This window comes from Hippocampus guttulatus, chromosome 16, assembly GCF_054856545.1.
Source record: "Hippocampus guttulatus isolate MCC_2025c chromosome 16, RoL_Hgut_1.0, whole genome shotgun sequence".
In the NCBI taxonomy this organism is placed as follows: Eukaryota; Metazoa; Chordata; class Actinopteri; order Syngnathiformes; family Syngnathidae; genus Hippocampus; species Hippocampus guttulatus.
The window spans coordinates 8,341,114-8,353,835 of NC_141276.1; the positions used below are offsets into that span (position 1 = coordinate 8,341,114).

The 12,722-nt window shown below is 43.2% G+C and overlaps 1 protein-coding gene across 1 annotated transcript; it reads left to right on the forward strand.

Annotated features, from left to right (window-relative positions):
- Positions 1 to 309: 309 nt before the first annotated feature.
- On the forward strand, positions 310 to 12,497 carry cavin1a (caveolae associated protein 1a). Its single transcript, XM_086132410.1, has 2 exons — positions 310 to 997; positions 10,210 to 12,497. The coding sequence occupies exons 1-2, from the start codon at positions 527 to 529 to the stop codon at positions 10,960 to 10,962; spliced, it is 1,224 nt and encodes a 407-aa protein (XP_085988536.1). The 5' UTR covers positions 310 to 526; the 3' UTR covers positions 10,963 to 12,497.
- Positions 12,498 to 12,722: the final 225 nt, after the last annotated feature.

Sequence of the window (12,722 nt, forward strand, 5' to 3'; positions counted from 1 at the left end):
GTGTAGTAGGCATAATAGCGATAGGTATTTGGCATTGCCTCAAGATTACCCGCCAACCTGATTAGGAGAAGTGGTATAGAAAATGTATGGATGTAATTTACATTACAAATTGCACTTGTTACACTGAACATATGTGAATATGGACACGGGTTGTTTCTAGGGCAGCATATTGCCTCTTGACTTCACATACTGTATCTCCACAGTTGGGGACCAAGATTCCCATGCACCGAGTGGCACTGGAGAAGGCGGAGTTCTGCCAGTAGGGGTCGGTGGGGCGGGAAAATTCTGACTGGGTGGTTTCACATGGAACGGAGGCATTTGAGTGGAGCCACACATGCCTGAGCGGTGAGAGGCCCAACTCCCCTTGGCTGGCTGGCATCCCAGAGGCGCAGGCACAGAGTGTTTAGTGAGCAGGAAGACAAGCAAAGTTCAGAAGGCGTAAAGGGGATCCCGGTGATTCTTTTTCAAAGGGTGTATTTTTGTCTGTAGAGGTAGTGTGAGCCATTTGTTTTTGTAGCTGACAACCATGGCGGATACAGGGGTCCAGAAAGAGCACACAGATCTGTCAGATGTGCCCTGCGATGATGACGACGTTGCCCTGGTAAGCGCCGCCGCAGAGCCAGCGATGGACGGCGGCAACCCTGTCGAGTATGGCAAGAGCGAAGCTCAGATGAACGGCGTCATGGTCCTGGCCCTGCTTGACAAGATCATCGGCATGGTGGACCAGATCCAGCAGACACAGACGGGGCTGGAAGGGCGGCAGGAGACCATGGAGAAGTCGGTGTCCACCATCCAGGGGGAGATTTCCAAGCTGTCCAAGAACCATCTGGGCACGTCCACCACAGTCACTAAGATGCTGGACAAGGTCCGCAAAGTCAGCGTCAACGTCAAGTCGGTGCGCAGCAACCTGGAGAAGCAGGCGGGCCAGATTAAGAAGCTAGAAAGCAACGAGAGTGAGCTGCTCAAGAGGCGCAACTTCAAAGTCCTCATCTACCAGGTGAGCAGGGGAAAGGAACCTGTGGGCCATGTACATAGAGTATAGGAAAACAGCAGAGAGAACAAATCCAAATCAAAATCATGACCATATCACCCTAACTTTCTCTAGTTTATTTTGCTTCCTTGTTTTCCTGGCAACCCAGTGGCAGAGGTCTTTGCGATCCAACACGGCAGAGAAACGCACTTGAAACACTACTCTGTATTAAATAAAAACGTTATCAGTAAGTATTTGAACTAGAATTTTTTTTTTTAAACCATAGCCTCATCTACTGGATATACTCCACACAATTTGCCCCTTACGTAACATTGACTGCATTCAATGTTGCTTGGTGTCATGTTAGAGCAGCTTTTGGCCACTCCCATTCCACTGGACTTCCATCATTACTAGCCAGCTAGATGCTATTAATACGTAGATGTAAATAAAATTGTGAGCCTCACAAATGCTGGACATGGGGAAAGGGTGCAGACGCTTGAGAGAGAACCAGAGAACCTCTGAGCATAGATGGCGAGCCGTGGTGGCACGAGATGAAGATGTAGTTTCTTCTATTATAGGTTATTTGTACCTGTCGGCAGCTGGATTATTTCGGAAACAAAACTCATAAGATAAAGGAGACAATATGAGTTGACGTGCGAGAGGGTCGCAGGGGGTGAAGCGATAAAGTGAACTTGACACTCCCTCCCGGGTGCGCCGTTTTTAGCAGGATATATTCTCACATCCGGCCTGACTGAGGTTTAGTGTTCAGCAGTAGTGGTCTGCTTAACGAACTTCGTAAGATTTCTCACGCATATGTGTGTCTGTGGTAATCTGTTGAACGGTTTCCCCTCGTCTGGGAATTTTGCAGCAGGAGCGAGGTTGGCTTCACTTGTGGTGTCTGTCAGAAATTCAACCGCAGGCTTTAGGGCTGAATAAATTACACCAAGTAGGTGGCTCTCATGCTTCACGATCGTCTACGTGGTTAGCGTGTTTTCACAAGAAGTTGGCAGGAGATAGTAAGCCGTACATTTTTAACTGGACTACGCATTGCAATTAAAAAAAAAAAGAAGAAGTTGAGTAAACTCAAATATTCAAGGCAGCAAACCTAGATAACATTTTCAACAAAATATTTTAAGTTTTGCTGTTGTGAAAATTGGCTTTCCTGCCTTTCACAACAAATAAATAAGAGTTAACAGAACAGAAATGCATTCATTCATTCATTTTCCGATCCGCTTTATCCTCACAAGGGTCGCGGGGAGTGCTGGAGCCTATCCCAGCTGTCTTCGGGCAGTAGGCGGGGGACACCCTGGACCGGTTGCCAGCCAATCGCAGGGCACACAGAGACGAACAACCATCCACGTTCACACTCACACCATTCATGTCTTTGGAATGTGGGAGGAAACCGGAGTACCCAGAGAAAACCCACGCAGGCCCGTATGCTAACAAGAACTTTATTCATCGGAGTTGAAGGTTACAATACGCACAAACATACGGCGTTGCTTGTGTTTGATCTCGGTGTACACAACTGGCTGGTGTGGAAATATTTGAACAAGAATGAGATTGGTAGCGTGCAAAATATCCAAGTGTATCCTAAAATACAATGAATGAAAACAAGAATGATGTAGAGTTCCATTGAATAATTATAAACAAACAAAAAAATTTTGCTACTATTTACATTGTGATTTTTAATTCTTACTAAAATTATGTGAGAGACTTTACCCATGTATGTCTTAAAATTATTTGGAGCCGTGACCAACATTTTTATTAATCAACACGAATGCTGTTTATCATTGTTTCAACCCGATCCCGTTTTGCTGAGCAGCTGTTGCAAGCGAGCTGCTATCACGCTCCCAGTCGCTATTTTTTCACCCTCCCAATCTGTTCTATTTTTTGCCAGCTGGGATAAGTTGCGTAGTTTTTCATTTGATGGCCTGGTAAGATATTGGCAGCGTATCAACTCTACATTGGCCTCCGTTGGAGCTTTACCACTTTCTTCTTTGTGTGTGTTAATGTGTTACACTGGGACACGTTTAGACTCTGAATCAGGTTAACGATGAGATAAGGGTGAGGCACGAGGAGGTTACGGCAGCATGAAATGTCAGTGGAACATGCGTTCATTTTTAAAAGGCCTTTTGTCAAGGTGTGTGGTCGTCGCTGGATAGACAAAGAAAACTATTCTAAAGCACAGACAAGAGAATTAAAATTAGAAATAATTTCATGTAATCATGAGTGCTCAGTTCTTATTATTTTTTATTCTTCACGGCCAGGGGAGTGGGCAGGGCGGCACTGCCTCCGCTGCTTGCCGGGTAGGGAATAGACTGGAGACTGAAAACTGTCCTTCATTCTAATCAAATTACACTCAGTTTTAGGAAGCACACTTCGAAAATGACACTGACTTGTGTAACATCACCAAAAGTTTGTTTCAAGTTTGTTTTATGAGAACACCTGTGTTTTTTTTCTAGCTTGAAGACTGTGCAAAGTCGATTTAATTGTGTGGCTAAAACCAGTCGATGATGTCTTGTTGTCCCTTGAGAACGTGCAACTGGAATCTGGGTGTGTTGCGGCTAATGCCGCCCCAGCCCGCCCTCGAGACGCAGCGTGTCTCGCTTCCCGTCTGCTTGTCTTTTAGCCAAGCTCATCAACCTCTCGAGTGTCGCTCAGCGCTACATTTGAGTGTTCCAATCGGTTCCACTTGTTGCAATTGTTTCTTCATACTGCATTTCTCAATCCCCCTCTGAGGCCAGACAACAGTTCATGCACAAACCTCCGCACCAATTGAGCGTCCTGATTCATCTCAATGGCATCTGAAGGCCTTCATCTCAGATGTTCCCCATGTGGAGGTTGGACTTTGAACCCAGAACATTTTCAGCGTCTTCTTCGCACATTACGTCGCTGTCTTCATTCCGTCCGTCTAGGGGCCCCATCGTCACAGCATTCAGTGTGACGTTTCTTTCGTGTGAGTGGAAAGCTGCCTGACAGGCTTCCCATTTCACTGTTGCATGTCAGCTGGCATGGTCAGTCGTTTCTCACTTCGACCACTTCCAGTCGTTGCCTATTTCCAATCTCATTCACGGGAAAAATTATGCCGCTATTTTCCATCCATTCGGTCCATTTTCGGAAGCGCTTACCCATGATGGCATTTGTTGGTGTCCTCAGTACAGAAAGAAAGAAAAGCGATTCAAGCACACTGAACTTACAAAGTCAACAGAGGAAGGCTGGTGTCAATTTAATTATACCTAACTAAACTTGTAAATGGGCGGAGCATACCAAGGAAGTACCTATTATAATTAGTTGTGTGTCAGCGTTGAATTTGTGGAAGACTTTTTATTCCACTTTGTGAAATAATATTTGTTACATTAATTGCAATTATATTTTACATTGTTCGATGGGGTTTTTGTTTCACGAGGAATGACAAGATGTTAATTGAAATCATCAAAGAAATGAAATATATTTTGAAATAATCGACAATATTTGTACGTTTGGTTACTTTTTCAACAAATGTGTGATTTGGAATTCATTATTTTAACCTTTGTTTTAGTAATGTAATCTTAACCAGAATTTATTCTCTAAAAAGGATTTTTATGTATTGTTTTCGCCCACTTTTTTTTTAAAGTAAATATTGTGTGAATCTTAATGAGTAACTCCAGGCAAAATGTTGGCATCTATGAAAGTGTTAGAACACTGTGCAAAAAGTATTAGGTCACACGCGGGGCTTTGCCATTTTAAAGAACTGACTACCGGTACATGTCGTCAGTTATAGGCTTTAAAAATAATTTGATCAGTCGATCGCATTATACCCTAAACTACTTTTTTTTTTTTAAACTTTAATCTTATACACTGTAGTGTTGTGCAGAACGTGGTTTTTTTCCCCACCAGTGGAAACTCTGAGGTGGAGAAAAACGCGTCATCCTACGGCACATGTGTGTCTTATGTCAATATAAATGGCATCGTCCCAGTGTGAAGGATCCCGTTTTCTTATCATAAGTTCCAAATACCGACTGGAGCCGCAAGGTCTCTCTGAATTGCAAAAGGAAAAGGTAATATTTTCCACCTCACAAAATGTGGAAGGCCTTCCCCGCTCATGGGGAAAAAAATAAACACAGAACGTCCCCTTATTCTCCAGGACGGGGATTTCCATTACTCACAGCCGAGTTGCCACAAAACTTGCATTGACACTCAATTCATACGTGTTTGATGTGTTTAATACGTGAGGAGATGTAGATGAGCTTCACAATTAGACACCTGAGCACACAGACGGGGCTTATTTTAGACTTGTGGCACTCTTCAGAGATCTCCGGGCTCGAGGCGCAACACGCGGACCTCCAACGTTTGCACGAGGCCTTCTTCCTGCAGGCCCATATCACTCATTGTGGAAGCAGAGTGCACAGCTGCGTGGGGCAGACGGGATCCGACAGCTGATCCCACCACGGAGGCTTTGCGCCGCACTGCCTGAAAAGGAATGGCTTCTGTACGAGGACGCAGTTTGTGCGTGATGGTGGAGCCTGATCTGGAATGTTCGTGTACATTTCGACAGCCGTAAACATGATTGTCGATATTGTATACCTGCCAAATATAGGCAAGCGCTGCCGTCACGATGACGCCAAATTATATTCGATATTGGTCAAGGGTCGCGGCATGCTTTATACAACTGGATCTATATTGGGGGCAAGCTGTCGGTTTATTACCACTGTACGGTCACAAGATGGAGGCATGGAATGCTTTCTGATATTTTGCTGCCTATAATTAGTTCCTTGAGAGCAAACTACAAACATAAAAAGAAAAAAAAACTTAAATTAGTATTTCTCTGATAGGGTAAATCAGAATGGAGCGTTATTGTGTTTGCAACTGCATTTATATTGCATCATAATTAAATCGGATAAAAAGGATTTCACTTTTATTTCCAGGACCAACTTATATGTTTTTAATTACATCAGTCAGCGGAACAGCATTCATTTTCTTCATTTTTGATAATGACACAAGCATACACGATTTAAAAAAAAATGTTGCCATGGTGATACAAGTTGATGATCCCATTTATACAAAGTAAGACCTTACAGACCAAACTTAGTTAGAAGGACGTGTGTTGTTGAGGACTCAAGTGCAGGGAAGTAGCGAGGCAAGCAGAGTGCACTCTCAAAAAAGTATTTCATAACAAAACAAGGAAAGAGGGCACTTTGGAATCACATACAAAAAATATTATTATTATTATTATTTTTTTTTTTTATTATCGGCGGCCCGGTGGACCAGTGTTTAGCGTGTTGACCTCACAGTGTAGAGGTACCGGGTTCTATTCCACCTCCGGCCTCCCTTTGTGGAGTTTGAATGTTCTCCCCCAGCCTGCGTGGGTTTTCTCCAGGTACTCCGGTTTTCCTCCCACATTCCAAAAACATGCATGGCAGGCTGATTGAGCACTCTAAATTGTCCCAAAGTGTGAGTGTGAACGCGGATGGTTATTCGTCTCTGTGTGTCCTGCGATTGGCCGGCAACCGGTTCAGGGTGTCTCCCGCCTATTGCCCAAAGACTGGAATAGGCTCCAGCATCCCCCGCGACCCTTGTGAGGATGAGTGGGTTGGAAAATGGATGGATGGATTATTATTATAAATCTCGAAGTCCAGTTTGTTTGTGAGAGAAACTTCTGATGACATAATCAAGAAGTCATGTTGTTATTGCTGCAGTCGGCTACCTATTTGTAAAATTCACTCGGGTAAAACTTGCGGTTGATGCTGAGCCAGTGTGGCAATTACACACAAACATACACTGACCCGTTTGGCACAATTTTCCCATTAAGTATGACTCACTGCACAGGAAACTTAAGTAACAGACCCTCCCTCGCACACATTCAGTTTCAACCCTCACTGTACACACAAACTCAACATTTCACCATTTGCTGTTTTAAATCAGGAGTCAAACTTTTTTTTTGTACCCCAAAGCACATCTGTGTATTGTTTATTGATGAGTGTAGAATCCAAACACAATTCAACCATTGACACAATGTAGATTGCCTTTCAGAGAAAGTACAGTATGACTTGGCCAATTCATGTTGTACCGACACTTGCCTGCAGGTTGTACTATGATAACACAATGTCTTGTGACAGAAAAGTTCATGTAGAATTATATATGTATGTATTTTTCCCCCTAGTGTCAAACCATTTGGAGAGTTGTGAGATGCATAGTCAACGTGTAAAGTGCATAATTTTCCATTGCCGGTAAGAACTAATTGACTCACGCTTTCCCTATAAGTTTCCAAGGAAACAGAAAGCGATTCTTGAAATGGGATCATACTGAAACAATTGCAGAACCCGGGAAAGACTGTATATCACTCACGCATGACATTACAAAAGTCTGTTTTCACTTCTTTGCTGCAGACGTTTATGCCTCCAATTCAATGGATTAATTGTGTGTGGGTGTGCGTGCGCGCGCGCGCCCCCACAGAAGTTTTTTTTCCCCTCGTAATCTACTCATTTTCTTGATCACTCACTTTACTATTCGAGCTTATTTGGGGCGAGAGGCAGGGTACACCCTCGATCGGCATTTTCAAGTAAGCTCAGCTGGTCCAACTACTACTGTTTTAAGGCTCCACATACTGCATCCATCCATCCATTTTCTAATCCGCTTGTCCTCACAAGGGTCGCGGACGTGCTGGAGCTTATCCCAGCTGTCTTCTGGGAGTACACCCTGAACTGGTTGCCAGCCAATCGCAGGGCACACATACACGAACAACCATTCATGCTAACAATCACACCTAGGGACAATTTCATGCATGTTTTTGGAATGTGGGTGGAAACCGGAGTACCCGGAGAAAACCCACACGGCCACGGGGAGAACATTCAAACTCCACAAAGGAAGGCCACAGCCGAAATCAAACCCTGCACCTCTTCACTGTGAGGCGGAGGTGCTAACCAGTTGACAACCGTGCCGCCCACCCCACATATACTGTGCTGTTTTTAAGTCACACACACAACATATGGCGATTGTCAAGGAAGAAGCAAATTGTCCAGGCGACTATAGTGATATTATAATATTACAAAGAGAGGAAACAGGCCCGAAAGAAAAGAGTGTGTGGCTATTTGATTCATTATTTGGATGCATTACATTGACAGAGACTGTCCACTCTTCACTTTTTAGCCACAGGTACTTTTTTAATTTCTTTTTTGAATAATATTTTTAAATACAGTAATCCCTCGCTATAACACGCTTTATCTTTCATGGCTTTGCTGTTCCAAAGATTTTTTTACGTGCATTTTTTTTGTTTTACAGTACATTGTTGATTGATTGATTGATTGTTGATTGGCTAAGGGACTGTAAACTAATGTCACCAGTCTCTGCGCCTCATCGCTGTAACAGCTTGCCAAATTTTCACTACTTCACGGATTTCACTTGTCACGGGTTCTTTTTGGAATGTAAACCCCACACTAAACGAGGGATTACTGTAGAATCCGGGCAGATTACCTCGACTGAATTGAGTAAATGTTTTTATGTTCAACTTCCACCTCATGACATCACTTCCTTTCGTGTGCAAAAAGCCAGCAGCCGTTCATTTTGTTTAATTAAGATGCTTCGACTTTCATCCCGGCGTAGCGTTGTCATGGTGTCAGCTGCTTGCCCTTCTGAACTAAACCAGCTGCTCCAGGCGAGGTGTGGAGCTGGTTGCCATGGCGACAAGTCCTCGTGTTTACCTGTTGCCATGCAGCAGGCGGGGGGAGCGGGGTGGGGCGGTTAGGGCAGGTTGGCTGCAGTGTCCATGTATAGGGCTGGCGGGTGGCCAGAGAAATGTCAGTTGGAATCCAGGGAGAGGAAAAGGCCAGCCCAGAATAAACCCGCGCAGACAGAATTGCACCACCCGGACCTAGTCCATTCCACTCTACGGGGAGGGAATGTCCACTTTTACAGCGAGATCATATGTCGCTGATGGGCTTGGGCCTCTTCTTTGATCCGTCTGCTGTCTTGACTTTGACAAGTCAGACGATTTCATTTCTTTGTGTCGACCTTGACCTTACTGATTTTTTTTTCATGAATTAAAATAAAAAAAAAGAAGCTTTTGTTTGTGCAGGGATCCAAAGTGCATTCTATTAGCTTGATGTCTCATGTCAGGTGAATTCATTCATTTGATTTTCGTGCTCTTCTTTTTTTTTTAATTGCTGACGACATGTTTTTCATTCATTTAGTTATTCATTGGGTTTTTTTAATGCATTGATTTTGATGTTTTTTTAATTGTATTATGAGTATTCATTTATTGACTAATTTTAGATTTGGTTTATGTTTATGTAGAATGTGTTTTTGCAACATTTGAATTACTTATTATTGTGGTATTTACAGTACATATTATTTGTCTATTATAACATAAATATTGTATTGCATTAACATTAACCGAATCATCATTCATTTATTCAGTTTTGAATAATGTCATGGTTTTTTTTTAAATGGCATGGAAATGAAATTCTGGTCAGAAGAATGAGTTTGTAGATGATGATGATGAAGATACTCGCAGGGAAACCTGGTGTGACTGCAATGGGTTGATATGAAATCTGTCGCCGGCCTGCTACCTGAATAGTCACTTTTCGTATGTATTCATTTTCCTTTGGAACTGAAAGTTAGAGCTTTGAGATTGTGAAAGCGTTGTTGGGCGATGGTTGAAACAAAGCAGGAAATGAACATGCGCTTCGCTCACTCTGACAAAGTGAATGCAGAATGAAATTAGCCGCATCCTCTGAACCGTGTAGTTTAACAGATATTGTTGAGATGAGCTTTTCGATAACAACCACATCAACCTCAATTTGCTTGAGCAATGATGCCTTGATAGCCACCCAAGGCGGTGTGCAGCCACTGGGTGGCACTCTGCAATTGCTTTTGGCACTCCATGAACGTTTCGTAAAGATGATTCAGTTTGCTTTCGATTCCAGTCCTCACCCAGAGGCTAATCACTCTTTCAGCATGAAAATTCAACGACCATCACAGTCATAATATACTTTGTTTTGTCTTGTGTTCAGTTGCATTTTTGTTATTTGATGTCAAATGCTTTATCAAGCGCTTATACATACAGCACAGCACAGATGAAATTTCCTCCCTCTTAAACATACAAAAGACAACAAGAGGAGCCGCTGCGGGTGCCCGCGCCACCATGCATTGTATTCCATTTTAGGAAAATGGTTTTGCATTTCATCACATATCAAATTATTTTTATTACCGTAGTTGAAGTTCTGCTGCAGCTAATTTTTTTTTCTCCTGTTACATCTTTTCAGGACCAAATGAAGGCTGCAAAGATACTTAAGCCATCAGAGGCGGTCTCTGTGGACGGGACTGTGGAGGGTCTTCAGCAGATACCCGAGGAGGGCGGCGAGGGCGAGGGCCAACCGGCCAAGCTCAACTCGGACGACGAGGTGGAGATCGAGGAGATCGTGGAGGAGTCCCGAACCAAGCGCCTGCAGCTCTCCACTAAGAGGCAAGTGGACAGCATCAAGAAGGCCTTCTCCAAGGAAAAGATGGAGAAGACCAAGCTGAAGACCAAGGAGAACCTGGAGAAGACCAAGCAGAGGACCCGTGAGAATCTAGAGAAGACCAGGCAGAAAACCCGCGCCAACCTAGAGAAGACCAAGCACAACCTGGAGCAGAAGATGAACAAACTGGGCACCCGCATGACCCCCAATGTGGAACGCCGGGTCAAGATGAAGAGCTCCAAGGAGAAAGTGAAGAAGTCCCTCACACCCGACCACACCGTCTACGCCCGCTCCAAGACCAGCGTCTACCGCGTGCCCCCCTTCACCTTCTACGTCAAGAAGATCCGCGATGGCGCGGAGGAGGTGGCGGTGGCGGACCCTGCCGCCACGGCTGAGGAGACGGAGGCGGGCGGCGAGGAGAACGGGCTGGGCGTGCACGTGGATGCGGTGGAGGAGCAGCTGGTAAGCGTCGACAGCCTGGAGATGGAGGCCATGCTGAAGGACCCTCAGCTGGTAACAGTGGAGGCAGACCACCTAGAGAAGACCCAGCGTGACTAGAGAATCCATCCCAATAAACGGCAGAGGAAAAACGTAATCTCCATGAGGACACAATAGTAGCCACGAGGACTCGATGCAAATATTCACACCTGTTCCATCTTTTTTTTCTATGTACCCAAAAGTGTTTCATATTCACTTCACTTTTCCACATTTCAAGGGAAACTAAGCAACGCTAATAGGCGACACCTTTTTACACAGGACCGGTTTATGCTTTTCGCTTGTCGTTTTCATGGATAGAGTGCCAGCTTGGATAACAAAAAGGTATAAATATTCTTTGTTGTTGTGATGTATAGTAATCTATTTGCCATGTTCGGTGTGCACACGTGTGGCGCGAGGGTAACGGAAAGTCGTCTGGAAGGTTTCAGGGTAGGTCTTAGGGTGCTCCTGTGGTCAAAAGTGTGGGTGAGGGGAAAGCAAAGTTGCCATAACAACATAACGATTCTCACAAGGTAAAAGAAAAAGAAATATAATAACATCTCATTATGGATGGGCAGTTGATTAAATCACCTCAATTGATTTTGGGCAAAATGAAATGATATTTTTAATGCCATAGTTACTCTCTGTATGTTCTGAACTTCCCTTTCCATGTCATTGTTGTACGGAACGGAATGCACAGTGAATATAAAAAGTCGACACACCCCTATTCAAATATCAGGTTTTCATGATATAAAAATGGGAACAAAAAGTTAACTTGTTCAAAAAAATTGTTTCCTCCGTGATTGGCACCTACAAATAACAACAACTGAACATATGAAATTATTTTTATAGAGGAAGTTAAAAAGAAAACAAAAAAAACAACAACAACAACTGAGATAATTATATTGCACAAGTGCACACACATCTCATAACTGGGGATGTGCGGTTGTGAGGACCTGAAAAAGGTTTCCATAATCTAAGTGTAACTATCGTGAACGTAGAGCAAACAGGCAATGTTCTGGCATCCAATTTTCCATCCGTAGGTACACAGCATCCATTTCCTATGCTTAGAGACTGTAGTGTGTGACTGTGACGTCATTGCGGCTGTTCACAAACCCACTATGTAGCACAGGAGGCCCTCCAAATAATCAATGAGCTTTAGAATGAAATGAAGGAGAGTGCTGCCTTCGAGCAGATTGCAGAGTACAGAACAAAACAATGAATACCAGAAATATGAAGTGTGTGCTGGTGTTATTCTAATGAGCTGTGATGCACCCGATAGCGATTTAATTGCACCAATAAGCAACAATACAGTAGGATCAGAAAAGGGCTCATATAGTTTTTATGCATTACAGTATTGAAATAATCAGTTACTGGTGAGTGTATGGCATTGTTGTGTGAATCAAGCATTGATTTACCTGTAAAATATAGTATTATAGTAAGGAAATCCACAAAATGCTGTAAGTAATGTACTCTAAATATTGTTTTTCTGAGTGCATGGCGTCTCGGGGTGGGGGCGGGGGTTCCCCTCACCTGGGCAAACATGAAAACTGAAAAAAGACAGGAATCATACTATTTAAGATGTGCCATTCGAATAATAAAGCATGAATATTTTTCTCCCTTGTGTGTTTTTTGCCTTTCTTTTGAATATATATACTGTATATATATATATATATATATATATATATATATATATATATGTATATACTGTATATATATATTAGCAATGATTGATAGTAAACACACACACACACACACACACACTTACACGCGTTCATTTTCAACTCTTAAATATAGACACATAACTTTTCAGTTGCTATTATTTATACACACAACTTGTTTAA